The sequence below is a fragment of the Macaca fascicularis genome, chromosome 17 (assembly GCF_037993035.2).
Source record: "Macaca fascicularis isolate 582-1 chromosome 17, T2T-MFA8v1.1".
NCBI classification, from domain to species: domain Eukaryota; kingdom Metazoa; phylum Chordata; class Mammalia; order Primates; family Cercopithecidae; genus Macaca; species Macaca fascicularis.
In genome coordinates this window covers 10061313-10080507 of record NC_088391.1, presented here as the reverse complement: position 1 = coordinate 10080507, position 19195 = coordinate 10061313, and the positions used below count along the sequence as shown (strand labels likewise).

General features: G+C 37.6%; 1 protein-coding gene and 1 non-coding gene across 25 annotated transcripts in view; one reads left to right on the top strand and one right to left on the bottom strand.

The window, feature by feature from the left end:
• Nucleotides 1–19195, top strand: part of KATNAL1 (katanin catalytic subunit A1 like 1) — a 244990-nt gene that overhangs the window by 18163 nt on the left and 207632 nt on the right. For 23 of the 24 annotated variants that reach the window (XR_012426789.1, XR_010582530.1, XR_012426790.1 and 20 more), the window contains 2 exons: nucleotides 5907–6082; nucleotides 9084–9244. Coding sequence is in view for 13 of the 24 variants with exons in the window: in XM_065533128.2 (XP_065389200.1) it covers nucleotides 5921–6082; nucleotides 9084–9244 (323 nt within the window). In the remaining 11 variants the exon portion in view is untranslated. Of the gene's footprint in view, nucleotides 1–5906; nucleotides 6083–8842; nucleotides 8887–9083; nucleotides 9245–19195 lie in introns of all 24 variants that reach the window. The other variant, XM_074021800.1, reaches the window with a different exon arrangement.
• Nucleotides 7482–7584, bottom strand: LOC123569954 (U6 spliceosomal RNA). The gene has a single exon (XR_006693824.1). It is a non-coding gene; the product is annotated as a U6 spliceosomal RNA (small nuclear RNA).

Below are 19195 nucleotides of genomic sequence, written 5' to 3'. Positions count from 1 at the left end.
AAATTGTGTTTGGTTACAACAGGCGCAGAATTGTATCCGGAGAAGGTAAACTTAGACTATTAGTCTTTTGGCAAGAAGAATTACTCAAAGAATTGAGGACATCAATAATCAATTAAAAAACAAGGCAAATGATTTTGAGTGGATTTCCTTGGCTTTTGATGAGTTGACAGATGTTACCAATACTGCTCAGTTGTTTATTTGAAAAGTCAAGGCTGAGTTTGAAGTTATTAAATAATCTTAATGAATAGTGTGTGTAGAATAGCTAAAGATATTTCAGAAAGTTAGGAAAACACTAATGGCTTGCAACCTGAGTGAAGTGTAGTCTGCTAAGATGCATTATAACTGATGGTGGTAAAAATTTGTGTAGAGTAGAAAAAATTCAGGTGGACAAATTTATAAAGCTGTGAAAGTGTAAGATGTTTAGAGTCTATGGTTACTTATTTTATTTCATAGCAGGTATTTTGCAGAGAATATTTGAATCTATCATGTAATATTGAACCAGTAGTGTCAACATTTGCTCTTGTGGACCTAGCCATTGTCAGTTCTAGGAATTTTTGTCAGAAATAGAAGCTGAATATTTTCACTTGCCCTGCTGTACAGCAGTTTGATGGCTTATTAGTTGTAAGGTTTTATTGCAAACTTTTGAATTTAGAAGTGAGATTGAAATTTTTCTGAATGTGAGAAACTGCTGTCAATCTGAATATTGAATGCTGAATGGCTTTAGAAATCAGTTTGTGATGCAGACTCAATAGTATTTCTTAATGAATTCAACCTAAAATTACAAGACAAAACAGTTCTTGTATCAAAACTAATACTGCAGTAAAGTTATTTCAATGGCAACCACTATTCTTTGAATCACAAGTAATATCAAGTCATTTTATATAGCTTTCCATGCTGTTATAAGTTAAAACAAAGAAGGTCTCCATTCCTACCCAGTTTGCAATAGGTGTGTTTTCTGAGTTCAAACTACAGCTTCAGCAGCATGTTTTAGAACATGATGTAAGTGCCAAGGAAATTTCCATTTAACTGTGCAGTTGAGGCACTTTTTATTTAACCTTTAATTGGAATGATTAATCTGCAAATAATGATATGCTAAAAGGTAAATACTAGGAGAAGAGTAAATCCTTTAAATGCCTTCCAAACAATGATTATGCTGAATTGAAATCATATACTTGTGATTTACTATCAGTATAAAGTAGCACCTAATTAGTACTTTTGAAAAAGGACATTTTCAAACATGAAATTTATTGTATTCAAGGTAAACATTAGAATGTGTGAACATTTGTGATTGATTCTTATGATAGGGAACACTAACTTTGAATCCCAACTAAGTGAAATATTGTCCCCAGAAAGAGTTTCAGTCTTCTCCTTAGTCAATCTGTCTTACAGAAAGTTGTACTCTGTTATTGTTTCTATAATATTTTGAATTGCATCGATAAGAATTATGGAATTTTTTGTCTCATTATATAAGTAGTTATATAATATCCTTCATTTTGTTTGTTAGCTCTCAAAACCTAAAGTGTTTGCTTGTCAGGTCTTTTACAGGAAAAGTTTGCCAACCCCTCCTTTGTATCAGGATATTTTTATCTTTCATAAGTTTGTGTCTGTACTTGTGAGCAGGATTAACACTTTTGTTTCACAATGACTTTAAAGAGAAATAATTTGTAGAGCATCTTTGTTTCTACTGGATTTGTTAATTACATATTACTCATTATAGTAAGACCATATGGTTTTGTGTTAATATTCTAAATTTGAAGATGAGACTTTCCATGGTTGTCCTGTATTCTGTGGATAGATCCACTGGACATTGAAATTAAAAGTAGTTGTATTAGTCCATTCTCATGCTGCTATGAAGAAATACCTGAGACTGGGTAATTTATAAAGAAAGAGGTTTAAGTGACTCACGGTTCTACATGGTTGGGGAGGCCTCAGGAAACTTAAAATCATGGCAGAAGGCACCTCTTCACAGGGCTGCAGGAGAGAGAATGAATGCCAGCAGGGGAAATGCCGGATTCTTATAAACCCATCAGATCTCATGAGACTCACAATATCATGAGAACAGCATGGGGGGAACTGCCCCTGTGATCCAGTCCCTCCACCTGCTCCTGCCCTTGACATGTGATTATTACAGTTCAAAGTGAGATTTGGTTGGGGACACAGAGCCAAACCATATCATTCTGCCTGTGACCCTTCCCAAATCTTATGTCCTCACATTTCAAAGCACAATTAAGCCTTTCGTACCGTCCCCCAAAGTCTTAACTCATTCCAGACTCAAAAGTCCAAGTCCAAAGTCTCATTTGAGACAAGGCAAGTTTCTCCCACCTATGAGCCTCTATCAAAAACAAGTTAGTTACTTTTTAGATATATTGGGAGTACAAGCGTTGAGTAAATACGCTTGTTCTAAATGGGAGAAATTGGCTAAAACAAAGGGATATAGGCCCCATGCAATTCTGAAATCCAGCAGGGCCGTCATTAAACCTTAAACTTCCAAAATTACCTCCTTTGACTCCATATCTGACATCCAGGTCACACTGATGTCAGAGGTAGGTTCCCATGGCCTCAGGCAGCTCCACCCCTGTGGCTTTGCAGGGTACATCCCCACCTCCTGGCTGCTTTCACAGCTGGCCTCGAGTGTCTGTGGCTTTTCCAGATGCATAGTGCAAGCTGTTAGTGGATCTACCATTCTGGGATCTGGAGGGTGGTGGCCCTCTTCTTACAACTCCACTAGGCAGTGCCCTAGTGGGGACTCAGTGGGAGCTCCAGCCACACATTTCCCTTCCGCACTTCCCTAGCAGAGGTTCTCCATGAGGGCCCTGCCCCTGCAGCAGACTTCTGCCTGGACATTCAGGCATTTCCATACATCCTCTGAAATCTAGAGGGAGGTTCCCAAACCTCAGTTCTCATCTTCTGTGCACCCACAGGCCCAACACCATGTGGAAGCTGCCAAAACTTGGGGCTTGTACCCACTGAAGCCATGGCCTGAGTTGTACCTTGGCCCCTTTTAGCCACGGCTGGAGTGGCTGGGTGCAGAGCACCAAGTCCCACGACTGCACACAACAGGGGGGCCCTAGACCCAGCCTAGGAAACCCATTTTTCCCTCCTAGGCCTCTGGGCTTGTGATGGGAGGGGCTGCCAACATCTCTGATGTGCCCTGGAGGCATTTCCCCATTGTCTTGGTGATTAGCTTTTGATTCCTTGTTACTTACTCGAATTTCTGCAGCTGGCAGAAATGGGTTTTTCTTTTCTATTGCATTGTCAGGCTACGCATTTTCTAAACCTCTATTCACTGCTTCCCTTTTAAACATAAATTCCAATTCCAGGCCTAATCTTTGTGAATGGGTAAAACTGAATGCTTTTAAGAGCAACTCCCCCCTCCCAAATCACCTCTTGAACACTTTGCTGCTTAGAAATTTCTTCCGCCAGATACCATAAATCACCTCTCTCAAGTTCAAAGTTCCACAGATCTCTAGGGCAGGAACAAAATGCTGCCAGTCTCCTTGCCAAAGCATAGCAAGGGTCCCATTTATCCCAGTTCCCAACAAGTTCATCTTCATCTGCAACCACTTCAGCTTGAACTTCATTGTCCATATCACTATCACCATTTTGGTCAAAACCATTCAAGAAGTCTCTAGGAAGTTCCAAACTTTCCCACATTTTTCTGTGTTCTGAGCCCTCCAAACTGTTCCAACCTCTGCCTGTTGCCCAGTTCCAAAGTCACTTCCACATTTTCAGGTATCCTTGTAGCAGCACCTCACTCCTGGTACTAGTCTACTGTATTAGTCCTTTCGCACACTGCTATGAAGAAAAACCTCAGACTGGGTAATTTGTAAAGAAAAGAGGTTTAATTGACTCACAGTTTTGCATGGCTGGGGAGGCCTCAGAAAACTTACAATCATGGTGGAAGGCACCTCTTCACGGGGGCAGGAGAGAGAATGCATGCCAGCAGGGGGAATACCAGACGCTTATAAAACCGTCAGATCCCGGCCGGGCGCGGTGGCTCACGCCTGTAATCCCAGCACTTTGGGAGGCTGAGGAGGGTGGATCACAAGGTGAGGAGATTGAGACCATCCTGGCTAACACGGTGAAACCCCGTCTCTACTAAAAATACAAAAAAAATTAGCCGGGCATGGTGGTGGGTGCCTGTAGTCCCAGCTACTTGGGAGGCTGAGGCAGGAGAATGGCATGAATCCAGGAGGCAGAGCTTGCAGTGAGCCAAGATAGCGCCGCTGCACTCCAGCCTGGGTGACAGAGTGAGACTCCATCTAAAAAAAAACAGAAAACAAAAAACCATCAGATCTCTCATGAGACTTACTCATTATCACAAGAACAGCATGGAGGAAACTGCCCCCTTGATCCATTTACCACCACCTGGTCCCGCCCTTGACACGTGGGGATTATTACAATTTAAGTGAGATTTAGGTGAGGACAGAGCCAAACCGTATTAGTAGTGTACTATTTGCTGCAGTGTGATTCTCAAGTAATGTAACTCTGCCTTCATGGAACCTATAAGGGGAAAATAACATGCCAAACACATAAACATTTGTTTTCAAAAATGTTTTGGAGTCAGTTGAAATGCCTAGAACTAGTGATGGTTAATTTTCAGGAAGAATTTTTGAATTCCTGAAGAACAGATAAGAGATTGAGAGTCAGAGTGGAAGAGTCAGGCTCCCCAAGCCAAAGTTTAATTCCCTGAATAAGTCATAGAGTAGTATTTCGATTTTCTTCTTTATGTGTATTCATTGGTTTACTGTTCCTGGAAATCAGAAGGCAATTTTGACTCTTTCTCAGGATATCATTCTCCTGTATCTCTGGACTTCTATTCTTTTTAGTCTTGGGAGGAAAGTATCTTTGCATAGAAGCCTTGGATGATTCTAGGAGACTTTTGGAAAGCCTGGAAGAAAAGCCAGAATTACTGGACTGGAGAGCTTTAGTGGAAGCCAGAAATGTAGAGGGTATTCTGACTAACATCTTATAGAAAGGAAAATAACGATAGTTATTTGCATGGCCAAAGAGCTATAGAGAATCATGGGGTCTTAGAAGATTACAAATTGGGGTTCAAAGAGTTTAATTTATAGGTGTTTGCTTAGATTTAAATTTGAGGCAATTACATGAGTATAAATGGTACACGGACAACTATAGACTGTCTTTAAAATCTATTCTTTAAGTATAACTTTTTATTCTTGGCCAAGAAGTTTTAGTGAGAACTAGTTCTTATAGTTTCAACTGACTTCAGTAGAAAATATATTCATATATTTATGTGATAATCATATTTTTTATGTTGTCAAGAATAAATTGAATAAAACAAGTTCATCTATTATTACAGCCTATGGTAATTATAAAGGAATAAGGAAAACTAGTGTCCAATTTTATGTATCTGTAAGTAAATCAGTAGTTCAGAGCTGTGTAACCTCTCTCCCTATTATTTCCATGGGTGTTCTTTTGTAATCTCCTTTATACTTCCAAATGTGAAAACTTTGTTTAGTATTATAAGATGCGTACAGATAACCTATAAGAATGGTAACTGTTTTGACTTTCAAAGTAGTTCTAGGCTGGGCACAGTGGCTCACGCCTGTAATCCCAGCACTTTGGGAGACCGAGGTGGGTGGATCACCTGAGGTCAGGAGTTTGAGACCAGCCTGGCCAACATGGTGAAACCCATCTCTACTAAAAATACAAAAATTAGCTGGGCGTGGTGGTGCACCCCTGTAGTCGCAGCTGCTCAGGAATCGCTTGAGCCTGGGAGGTGGAGGTTTCAGTGAGTCAAGATCACGCCGCTGCACTCCAGTCTGGGCAACAAAGTGAGACTCTAACTCAAAAAAAAGTAGTTTTAAACATATTTTAAAGAACAATAAATGTTTTAAAGTCAGTGCTGAAAACTTTAAAAAGTCATTGTATTTTATGTTTAGGTCTCTGAAAGAAGATGAATTTGGCTGAGATTTGTGATAATGCAAAGAAAGGAAGAGAATATGCCCTTCTTGGAAATTACGATTCATCAATGGTATATTACCAGGGGGTGATACAGCAAATTCAGAGACATTGCCAGTCAGTCAGAGATCCAGCTATCAAAGGCAAATGGCAACAGGTAAGATGATATTAAAGTATTAGATGTGTTGGGACAGCAGTACCCTATTTTACTTGAGAGATTAGAGTCGGAAAATGAGTTTGAGATGGAAATAGTTCCTATTTATCTGAATACTGAACTATGTTTAAAATGTGCTCTTGTATATTTTAGTATCTTACCTAGTTAATGTTTTGTTTTTTGATCATATATTTCATGAGGTATGTTTTGAAGATATTTAATTCCAATTGAATCTACTTTTACTTTTTTCTGTTTTCATGATCAGTTACCTAATTGTGTGACTACAAACTTTTGAAATAAAGTATTTCATTCATTCATTCTTTTTTTTTTTTTTGAGACAGAGTCTTGTTCTGTTGCCCAGGCTGGAGTGCAGTGGCACGATCTTGGCTCACTGCAACCTCTGCCTCCCAGGTTCAAGCAGTTCTCCTGCCTCAGCCTCCCAAGTTGCTGGGACTGCAGGCATGCACCACCATGCCCAGTTAATTTTTGTACTTTTAGTAGAAACGGAGTTTCACCATGTTGGCCAGGGTGGTCTTGAATTCCTGACCTAGTGATCCACTCACCTCAGCCTCCCAAAGTGCTGGGATTACAGGCGTGAGTCACCGCACCCGGCCCATTCTTTTTTTTTTTTTTTTTTTTAAGGGTTTTGCTCTGTCACCCAGGCTGGAGTGCAGTGGTGCCATCACAGCTCACTGCAGCCTCAAACTGCTGGGCTCAAGCGATCCTCCCACCTCAGCTTCCCAAGTAGCTAGGGGGACAGGTTCACACCACATGTCCAGCTAATTTTTAGATTTTTTGTAAGGACTGAGTATTGCTATGTTGCCCAGGGTGGACTCAAACCCCTGGCCTCAAGTGATCCTCCTGCCTTGGCCCCTCAAAGCACAGGTATTACATATGTGAGCCACTGTGCTGGACCTGAAATAAAGTATTCATACTTGCCCTTTTCCCTTTCATATTTACATGTTGTTTTGACCCATTTTGCAGAACTCTTTTGAAAGACTCCTTAAAAATACAAATGAGTCAGTAATCTAATAAAAAAACATTACTATATTTGTTGTTGTCTTTTGACTATATAATTTGATTAATAAGACAGTTAATAAAAACTTGAATTTTAATTTACCCACTTACTGTTTTTTAAATTTAATGTTTTAATCAGTATCTTTTAGCATAGTTCTTGCTTTGCTGCTCCAATTTCAAATTAATTGTAACTTTTAAAAACGATTTTTTTTTTTTTTACAAATCATACTTATAAGCAATAGATCTTTAAGGAAATAAATAGAAGCATCTTCAGTGATGTTTAAACAAAATTGGCTTTTGTTTTGTAAGGGTTTATTATTTAAGCTTGTGTTTTCAGCTGTTATACTGAAACAACATAACATCCTTTTTAGAAAATGTTAAGTGAAAAAATACGGAACACTTCAGGAGTTCGTGTGCATCCCGTGCAGGGGACATACTGCTCTTGTCTGTGTTACTCCAGTGTTAGTATATGTGCTGCCAATGCAGACCACTCCCCACTTGGTGTTAAAATTTAAAATCTTTTAAAAATTACAAGTACTAAGTCAAGTATTTCTTTGAAGTTTCCATTTTATGTACTAATGCCTTTCAAGTGTTTCTTCTAGTTTTTCCATCAGTCAGAAATTGATGTTTTCCTAAGTTTTGAGGGTAAATTTGACTTATTTTCCAACTTAAATGTTACCAAATTATATTGATTGAGAACAATATACTTGCTCCAACTCAGGCTCAAATTTTTAGTTGTTTTCTTCTATCCTTCCTGTTAGCTACAGGCAGGGTATTTTATTAATCTATCATGGAAGTATTTTTGACATGTTCTGAATTGTGTATGTTAAATAGTGACCATTTCTACTATGTTTCTTTCCACTGGGTTCTGAAATTACATTACTTCCAGTGTAGCATATTGTGTAATTGCATGTATTAGCAGTTGAATTTTACCTAGCTTTTTCTTTGGATCTGTAACTCCTTCATATGTTCCTTTTAATATATTATTCAATATAAAGATGAGGGAAAATTTTTTATACTCTGCTTTACAGTATGACTTGCTTTCTGGTTAAAGAAAAAACAATTGTTAAAATGATTTATAATTGTAATTTTCTTTTCTTTCTTTTTTTTTTGACATGGAGTCTTGCTCTGTTGCCCAGACTGGAGTGCAGTAGTGTGATTGTAGCCTCGGACTCTTGGGCTGAAATGATCCTTCTGCCTCAGCCTCCTGAGTAGCTAGGACTGTAGACTCGCGCTGTCATGCCTGGGCTAATTTTTTTGTTTCCCTAGGCTGGTCTTGAATGTAATTTTTAATCTTTATCTGTTGACTTTTGAAAATGAGTTTGTGCTCAAAGTTTGAAAACACAAGAATTTCCTCATAGTATGTGTTCAGTTAAATTTTTTAAATACAGGAAAAACCTTGTCTTTGAAATAAAAATAAACTTTACTCAGAACTCAAAATAATTTAAATAAGGCAAAAATAATTCAGATTTCAGTTGAAGGAGAATTTAAATAAAAACTGGAAGTTTGTAATTCATAGTATAATACCACTTCTAGCTTTCAGACACTCATGACAGGCGTTTCATATTTAGTGATATTGGGAATAGGAATTGTGTTGAAAATTTTGGCTTACCGTTTTTTGGAATCTATTTACAAATATATTAAAAGTATTTAGCACAATATTTTACATTTCTTGGAATGTTTAACTTGTTACCTACTTAGTTGATTGTTTTAAATTGTATTAATGATCTTCACGTTCTTTGGTAGAAATGGAATTCCATTATGAAAGGGAGATAACTACTTATTAAAAGGTATAGAATTATGGTTTTTTCAAACTAATTTCTGCCCTTTTCTCAGTATTACTTGAAATAGTTCTTTGTGTTTATGAATGTTTTAATGATTCATTTTTCATACTTTGACATTAAGAAAACATGCACTCTATAGCAATTTATTTAAAATTTATGAAGTCTTTAAACAGCTTCTAGCATAAAGCCTTTTTTTTTTTAAGGTTCGGCAGGAATTATTGGAAGAATATGAACAAGTGAAAAGTATTGTCAGCACTTTAGAAAGTTTTAAAATCGACAAGCCTCCAGATTTCCCTGTGTCCTGTCAAGATGAACCATTTAGAGATCCTGCTGTTTGGCCACCCCCTGTTCCTGCAGAACACAGGTAAATAGAACTCTATATTCTCTTTAGGTTTTTCTAGTTAATTGATGTTCACAGTGAAGCATGCTTTGAACAAAGTATGAAAAATCATTTTTGGGGACATGTAAATTCAGTATCTGTTTTTAATATTCACATTTATAGGTTTACAGTTGTGTATTTGATAAAGTACAGAAGTAAATGTCTTGTTACATATCTTGCTTTTAGAAATGCTCTATTTCGCTAATAACAATAGATGCCTATTGCTAGTCCTAAAATTTATCAGTTAAGAGAGGTCTTTTAGGTTTCATAATGGCAGCATCAAAACTTGGATAGTTTTGCTTTTTTGCTTGAAGAGATTCTAACAACTTCAGATGAAGTGGTGGAGAAATTGAATGTTCCTGGTTGGGCCTACAGTCAATTTCCAGAGTTTTAGTGTAGAAGGAACCTTACTGATAATGTTTAAGTGGCTTAGTGCTTAAAGTCAGATTCCTCGGTGTGGCGTCTCCCACCAGTGTTCTCTAATACCCAGCCTGTGCATCATTTACGTTAAACCTCTCTGTTTTTGCCCTTTTTTGTCATCTTGTCTGTGTAGTCTCTTCTTTCTGCAAGGATTACCCATAATCCCCATCTCTAAACAACTCATATTCATTCAAGTCTCAACTCAACTGACTATCCCCTCTGCAGCCTCTTTTGATTTGCCCAGACATAGCAGTTTGTTCGTAGTGGTTATCATGTTGCATTTATTTGTCACTTCACAAGATTTGCAAGGACAAGGACCATGGTTTTATTTAAAACAAAAATTAAATAATAAACTTTCATTGCTAACGCAGGGTTTGGCACGTAGTAGACATTCAACCAACATTGAATGAGTTAACTCCATTCGTTTCACAAGTGAGGAAACTGAAACCTGAGAGACCCTAATCATGCTAGATCAGGATGTGAGTTGAGGTCTTTCTGGCTTTCTGTCTGCTTTATTGTGAGGTGGTATTGTGGCCAGAGTGTTGCACCATAGAAAATATGTTTTCCTTTGGCCAGTCTCTATAGTAATCTGTTGAAATTTTCTAAAAACATTTTAAGAGCTATGAAAAATGGTTAATTTATTCCTTTGGATTTTTTCCACTGAATTACAGATAATTTTGTGATTTTCATTGTGAAAGCAGTAGATGAAGATTCTTTTTTAAGCTCTGCAACAATGTAGTTTTCCTCTGATGTAACCACCTTCAGGTGTTTTATACTAAGGTAACCCATATCCCTCGAAAGGCAGTGTTTTAAGAGTCATATCATTGTTACCATGGAAGTTCCAAAATACTGAACGAATGACATTTTAACCTACTATAACTTGAAATTTTCCTGTATGTATGTATAATGAAATACCTTTTTTTTTTTTTTACTGAAATTCATTAATTCTGAAATATACTTCTAGTTTAAAGCTAAAAGCTGGCAATAACTTTAAATATAGGAATATATGCTCTGAATTGCTCGAGTACCATGATTCATTTCAAGCAGCAGTGTCTGCAGATAATAACTAATATTGATGGCTCAAACTGAATAAAAAGTTGTGGATGACATTTTCCCGTTGATGAATACTGATCTCAAAATGTATCACTAGAATGACACTAGTCCAGTTATTTTCTTTTCTTTGTCCTTTCTTAACTGTTCGTAACACAAATCTGACTTATTTTTGTGCTTGTTTTTAAATCCTTTTTCTAAATGAAAGTGAAAGATGAATGGACCAGAATGTATTTCTCTGATTCTCCTTTCTTTGTACTAAATTTTTTTAAAAAGTTTTCTCTGTGCATAGCCATTGTATGTGGGTTTTTTGTTTTTTTGTTTTTTTTCCTCTGTGGATCAGAAACCCTGAATAAAAGCAAATCGCAGATTGTATATTGTCTGGGGAAAAAATAGATTTTCATTCCCATGTGTATCAACAACAATAAGAAAACACTTTACAACTCCACAAGGTTCTACTAGAGAAGGAAATATAAGACATTGAGTAATAGCATGGGATTAATAGTTTAAAACTTTATGAATAAAATTTTTATGTAAGCAAAAACAGTGGGTCCTTCATCAATTAACAATGTAAGGTGAACGTTAATGAACTAAATCTTATGCTGGTTTGTGGCACAGAATGTATGCAAGGGCTGATAAAATAAATATTCAGATTGCAAATTTAGATTTAAAGGTTATGGAGGATTAGAGTTGTATGATATTTTTCTTGTTTTACAAACTTTGTTTCTTCTCCAGGTCATGTAAAACAAATATAATAAGATTTTCACTTAGTGATAGTGAATGGTAGATAGTCATTGGATATTCTTGGTTTAATGGAAAGACATTTGACTTCAGTTGATGAGATTGTGGATTCTGCTTCTGCAACCTACTTGCTTTATGACTTTGAGCAAGCCATTTACCCTCCCTAAACGTTAGTCTCACTATCTGTAAAATGAAGATCTCTACCTCATGGAATTGAAAAAAAAAATTAAGACAGCAACTGGCGTGTAATAAGTAATTAAAGTTAATGGTCATCTCTGAAATAAAGGACTACAAATTCTTTCAGAGAAATAGCAAGAATAACAATTAAAAGTGATAGCCTCATTCATAAAACAAGTCCTTTTATTTTCTCCCTGCAGATTCTACCTAATTCCTTAGTTTCCTGAAACATTTCAAGAGCTCTGACAGAGAGGGTATGACTTTTTAAATGTCCAAGTCTTAAGCAGTTGGTGATTATTTCCAGGGGAAGGATGATAGCTAATAATTATTAGTCACTTACTGTATATGTTATATACATTATTTTATTTAAAACCCAAGTGATCCCATGAAGTTTAGGTACTGTTACTGTGTATCCATATTATCATCACTAATTTATTATTATGAACCCCATTTACAGTTGAGGAAACTGAAGCTTATAGTTTGTAATTTTTCCAAAGTCATCTGAACAAGGAAGTAGCAGAGCCAGGATTTGAACCCAAGTCTCTTCATCTTCAGGAGTCTTATTTGTATGCACTCTGCTATATTACTTTTGCATATATACTCAGTGGGTATATTCTGAGTATATTTTGATACACATCTGTATATCCTGGTATTATCTACTTGTTAACATTCTTACTAGTAGTGGTGGAAGAATAAACAAACCGAAAATGCTTAATGAAATTTTGATATTTCAAGGATAACTAAAAAGAACTTTCCAAGCGAGCACCACACTGAAATTACAATTTAAGTCAATAGGAAAATATGATATTTTCTTGTTTTGTTTTTTCTTTTCTTTTTTTTTTTTTTTTTGCCATCTATCATCTTGTAATTTACCTTGTTTTATACAAAGCATTTCAGAGATGCTTCCGGTGTGATTGGCATTAGCCACTAATTTGGTAGCCCTGTTTATGGTTCTGTTCTTTTCACTTCATTGACATTTAACAGACACTTCTCCATCCCTGTTGCTGCGTACCAAGGTAATCTGTGTATTGTGATTTTCCATCAGTGGTGTTGCCACGTTGTTTGAAGTTCTATTTCTGTGTCATGGGTCTGCTGAATTTGATCATAATTAAGGTTTAAATCACCAGCAGTTGCTTGGATAAATCAAAATAATATTTTAAAATTTTGATTCATTGCCTTAAATGTGAGTAAACTGAGCTACAAAAGTAGGATCATGATGGTAGGTAGTGGCAATTTTAGAATTAAACTCCAAAGAGATGAAGTCTCTAGCTCATTCTTAGTGTCCTAAGTTAAAATATTTCTTGTATTAATGAAATGATTTTATAATAGTTTACATGTAGGCTTATTAACTACATTTTCTTTAATGAATTGGTTTCTTCCAGTGATACCTGAAACCGTGAAAGTAGTATTTTCTATATTGCAGCAGTATTCAACATGGTATATATTCAATAAACTATTCTTCATTTAGCTTAAAAAATAAGTATGGTAGGTCCTTTTTCCCCCCAACTTTATTGAGGTATAAATAACAATTAAAAATTGTACATATTTAAGGTATACAGGTTGATTATTTGATATATATATGTGTTTTGAAGTACTTATCACAGTAAGCTAATTAGCATATCAGTTACCTCACATTTATTTTGTTTTTCGTTTTCATTTTATGGTGAGAACACTTAAGATCTACCCTCTTAGCAGATTCAAGTATACAGTATTGTTAACTGTAGTCACCTTGCTGTACATAAGATATCCAGAACTTACCGTGCATGACTGAAACTTTGTACTCTTTGACCAATATCACCTCATTTTCTTCTCCCCTATCCCCTGGTAGTAACCACTCTACTCTCTTTCTAGGAGTTTGACTCTTTTTATATTCCACATATAAGTGAGTAACATGGTTTGGATGCTTGTCCCATTCAAATCCCTTGTTGAAATGTGACCTCCATGGTTGGAGATGGGGTCTGGTGGGAGGTACAGGATCATGGGGACAGATTCCTCATGAACGGCTTAGTACCATTTCCTTGGTAATGAGTGAGTTCTTGCTCAGTTCACATGAGATCTGATTGTTTACAAGAGTGTAGCACTGCCCCCTGCAACCCTTCTTGCTCACTCTTTCGCCTCGTGATATGCTGGCTTCCCCCTTTGCCTTCTGCCATGATTGTAAGCTTCCTGAGGTCTCACCATAAGCCAAGCAGATGTTGGTGTCATGCTTGTACAGCCTGCAGAACCATGAGTCAAGTACACCTCTATTTATAAATTACCCATCCTCAAGTATTTCTTTAAAACAATGCAAAACAAAAACAAAAACAAACAGACTAACACAGTCAGATCATGTCGTATTTGTCTTTCTGCATCTGGCCTATTTCACCTGCCACAAGGAAATGGTAGGATTTCCCTCTCTTAAGGTCGAATAATATTTCTCTTTCTTTGTGTGTGTGTGTGTGTGTGTGTGTGTATGTGTGTGTATGTGTGTGTATGTGTACACACACCCTGCCCCCAACATATACGCACACATTTTCTTCATTCATCTGTCAATGTATTTTTAGTTTGTTTCCATATCTTAGCTATTACCAGTAATGCTGAAATGAACATGAGAGTGCAGAGATCTGACACACTGATTTCATTTTCTTTGGCTGTATGCTCAGAAGTGGGATTGCTGGATCATAAGTTAGTTCTACTTAATTTTTTGAAGACTCTCCATACTGTTCTTTATAATAGCTATATAGTACCAATTTATTCCAAGTGGTAGGTCTTTCAAAGTTGCATCTTTTGGGAGAGAGAGCAGTAAGAATAGGATACACAAGCCTGAAATTAATCATTTTATTTCTTCTATATAGACGCACTAAAACTTTAATAGGCCTTCTCAAGAACCAAGGGGAATGGTATACTGTGTTTCTGTAAACATATAGATAGGAAGATTGATTTTTTTTTTTGGATCAAATTAGTGCTATTCAGTAGAAAATCAGCAAAGAGGAAATTTTTATTGACTTGGTATTAAAGTTGTTGTCTTATGTTTCTTTGGGTACTCAGAGAGATTAAGTAACTGACGGTGTTTTATATCCCAATTTGCATTGAAAAAGATCAGTTAAGGTCAAAGTCAAGTACTGATAGAGAATAAACTATCATTCCTGCATACAGGTATTTCACCCAGGCTCTGGCTCAGTTATTTTCTTGGGGTTAGAAGGTTGGGGAGCAAGTTTTTCTATCAGTTCCACTACTAATTGAGTGATCCTGCAAGTTCCTTTCTCTATACCTCATTTTCCCTTCTGTAAAACGTATATTGAAGTGAGATTGCTTTGTAGGATGCTGGCCTCTAGTATGCCTAGTACTGTGCCTGGTGCTGTCCCACATATGGTGGGATGCCGAAACAGACATGTTCCCTGCTCTCTTAGGCTTATGATTTTGTAGATGGGTGTGAAAGCCATTACAGAGTTAGAATGGACTGGATTTGGTGATTAATGAGATACAGAGAATGAGAGAAAAATTGGAGCAGATAATATCTACATCAAGCTGTTGAATAGAAGTTAGAAATGAGAACCAGACTTTGAGCGAGATTGGGATTCGTGTAGTTATTTCAGAATCATCAGCAACTAATGACAAAGAAATTTTAAGGTCATACTTTGTATGATGGAATAGGTTATTTGCCTAATACTATTGGCAGATTGAGATTATACTCATTTTCTTACAATTCTGGAGTCTTATTATCTTCTAAAATTCTGTTTCTGAGGTATGGGATGGACTCTTATTTTTAGACTGAGTGGAACATGGGTAGCAGGGCTGATTAAGCACACTAATAACTGACATTTAGTGAGTTCTTAACTGTGAACCAGGTATTGTGCTTTTACATGGTTACTTTTTAAATCTTCGTAACCATCCTTAAAATAGGTACTATTATTATCATCCCTGTTTTTCAGAAGAAGACACTGAGGCTTAAAGATTCTAAGTTACGTTATCAAATGCGTGTAGGTCAGATAGGATAAGGATTGAGAACTGGCATTGATGTAGCAGCAGGAGATCACTGGTGGCCTTGATGCACAGTTTTGGTGAAATGGTAGAGAATGATGGAATGGGTTCAAAGAATGCAGAGCGAGGAGCTGAAGACGATAAGTATGCACAGTTCCCTCAGTGAGTCTTGCTGAAAAAGGGAGCCAGGAAAGTGAGTGCCAGTTGGGGAAGACAAGTCGTTGAGGTTTGTTGTTTTAGAGAGAAAGGAATAACAGGAGGTTTGTATGCTGGCGGGAATGCTGCGGTAGAAAGTTGATGATGCGTGGGCTAGATGGACAACTACTGGAGCAGTGCCGTTAGGTGACAGGAGGAGATGAGATCTAATGCACATGTACAGGGAGTGCATGGGCAGCTGGCTCAGAGTCACAGCGGGGAGGCAGGGGCATGTAAGGGTGTGGTTGTAGAGAGGTGGGCAGATAGAGATGTGAGCGCTTGTGCAATCATTTCAGCAAGGAGACAAATGCAAGCAAGACTATCTGAGATTGAGAACAGAGTGTGTTTTTCAGGGTCTAAATTCTGATCTAATGTGTTCCGAGGGTGGGAGGACATTCCATTTGGTTATTTTATTTTTTTTGTTCCTTTTATGTAAGTTTTCTCTAGGGAGCATTTGTATTATTTTATAGGACTCAGTGGTCACTCTTAAATTTCCATTCTCCAGTTCTAGGTATGTAATACAATAAGTGCTTAAAAACTTGGCATTTCTATCTTTTTTTAATGTTACAGAAAAGGCAACTGAAAGATAGAAATTATAATTCATTAAAGATTAAGTAGTGGGAGCAAGATAGTGGTAAGTCAGAATGGAGCCATAACAATTACTTTTACATTTTTGTTGAAAAGATCTTTGCCTTGCTGCATGTTAGTGACTGTCATTTTCCCCTCCTCCTTGCAAACTGCTGTTTAATGTGTAGTATACATCTGTTGCCCTTCAGTGCCCCTTTTTTCTTTTTCTTTTTCTTTTTTTTGAGACCAAGTCTTGCTCTGTCGCTCAGGCTGGAGTGCAGTGGCGAGATATCAGCTCATTGCAACCTCCGCCTCCTGGGTTCAAGCGATTCTCCTGCCTCAGCCTCCTGAGTAGCTGGAATTAGAGACGTGAACCACCACGCCTGGCTAATTTTTGTAGTTTTAGTAGAGACAGGGTTTCACTGTGTTGGTCAGGCTGATCTCGAACTCCTGACCTCGTGATCTGCCTGCCTCGGCCTCCCAAAGTGCTGGGATTAAAGACCTGAGCCACCATGCCCAGCCCCTTTTTTCTTAATTATAAGAAATCCTGCTGCTCTTCAGTCATTGCAGTATTGGGACTGAATTCTTGAAAATACCAAATAACTTCTTCACTTAATAATGGAAGTGTCTGTTCACTGGACTTACATTGTTTTACTTTCATAATACTTGATATCATGTTGACCATCTTCTTTGGAACTCTCTTTTCCCTCCTAAGGCTTCTGTGACATTACACAATTCTGTTTTTTTCCTCTTTTATTCTGACTGCAGCCTCTTTCTCTTATCTCTTCCACTTGTTGCTCCCTAGTCCTTAGCTTTGTGAGCCCTATGGAGCCAAAGAGCAGTAGAAAGAAGGTCCTTACCCTCCAGGAGCTCATGTTTCCTTTGCACAGAACTTGACCATTCACCAGGCTAGATACAGTTTGGATCTATGTCCCTGCCCACATCTCATGTTGAGTTGTAATCCCTAATGTTGGTGAAGGGGTCTGGTGGAAGGTGGTTACATCATGGGGGCGGATTTGCCCCTTTGGTGCTGTTCTCATGATAGAGCTCTCAAGAGATCTGGTTGTTAAAAAGTGTGTAGCACTGCCCCTTCCACCTCCCCCCACCCCCCACTCTGGCCATGTGATGTGTCTGCTCCCCTTTCACTTTCTGCCATGATGGTAAGTTTCCTGATGCCCCTCCAGAAGGTGAGCAGATGCCAGCTTCCTGTACAGCCTGCTGAACTGCGAACCAGTTTACACCTCTTTTCTTTGTAAATTACCCAGTCTCAGGTATTTCTTTATAGCAGTGCAAGAGCAGGTTCTTCTCCTAGCCCTACCACATGGCTTCTCCGAGGACAAATCATTCAACCTGTCCCTCATTTTCCTCCTCTGTAAGTTGGGGATCAACATGAAAATTACTTCATAGGGTTATTACGAGAATTAAATGATTTAACGCATGTAAAGTGTGAAGAACATCCGGACACAGAGGAAGAGCTCAAGATGTGGTTGCCATTTTCATTGCCTATCCCTTACTTCCAGCCCACTTGATGTTCACATGGCAAATGCCCTCACCTCATTTGTTCAAATGGCACATAGAGAGTCCTACCCTGACCACCCTGTTTTAAATATTTACCCTTCACTGTCACCACTCTTGTTCCCTTACTCAGCTTTATTTTTCTTTATAGTACTCATTGTCATCTGATATTATTATATCATATATTGTATTATATTTGTGTGTTACCGTCCCTGCTAGATTGTAAGCTTTGTAAGGTCAGGGCCTTTTATTGGTTTGCTGCTTTACCCTCCGCACCAAGAATATTGCCTGCCACAGTGTAAGTATTCCATAAATATTTGTTGAAAGAATGAGTAAATAAAATACTTATTTAGGTTTATTCATGCGTTTGCCAATGGTTTTGTTTACCATTTCTTGCATTTCACTATTTCTAGATTCAGTTTCATCTTTGCTGAAGAATATTTAGTAGTTTTTACAGCCAGGGTCTCTATTAGTGGTAAACTAATAGTTCTTTTCTCAAAATATCTGTATTTTCCTATCACTCTTTCATGATGTTTTAATATAAAATACTAGTTTGGTAGTTAGTCTCTGTGCTTTGAAGGTGACATTAGTAATAGTTTTTTGTCTCCTGGTGTGTATTACCAGTCTGTTTGTTGTTTGTTTATAGGTAACTTTTTTTCTCGTTGGTTTTAAGGTTTTTTTTTTTTGTCTTTGTATTAAACAGTGTCACTGTGAATTAAGTGTAGATTTATTTTTATTTATACTTAAGATTTGTGCATCTTTTGCTCAAATTTTTAAATGCTTCTAATCATATTAAACATACTTATTTTGTAGCCTATAGCTGGCAGTTCTCTTATCAAAGTTATTGAGAGTCATCTTGCTTTATGTTACTTCTGGTGAGCCTCGTGTGCGGTAAAGTTGAGAACTTTTCTTCAGCAAGGGTTTAACAAGTCATTTCAATATGTGGCTTGTTTGGAAGAAGGTGTCACTCCTGAGACGTCTGGGTCTGCTTCAGCCTGGTGCCTTAGGGATGTTACCTGCCTAGGCCCACCTTTAGGCCCACTTTCTCTGCTTAAGGTAGTGTAAAATTGAGTCACAAATCACATGAGGATGGGCCCTTTGCTGCTATATCTAGGGGGTACTTTTGCTTCACTTCACAAATGTAGAACATAGACCCAAGTAGAAAAATGTACTCATTTCTTCTGTCTTTAAAATTCTACCCTTTTACCAAAGTGGCTGTCCTTTGAGGGTCCTGGCTTTATGTGGTAGTCTCAGTTCAACTTTGACTAGTGTGGGGCTATGACCCTGTCTCAGATCTCACTTGTGGTCAAT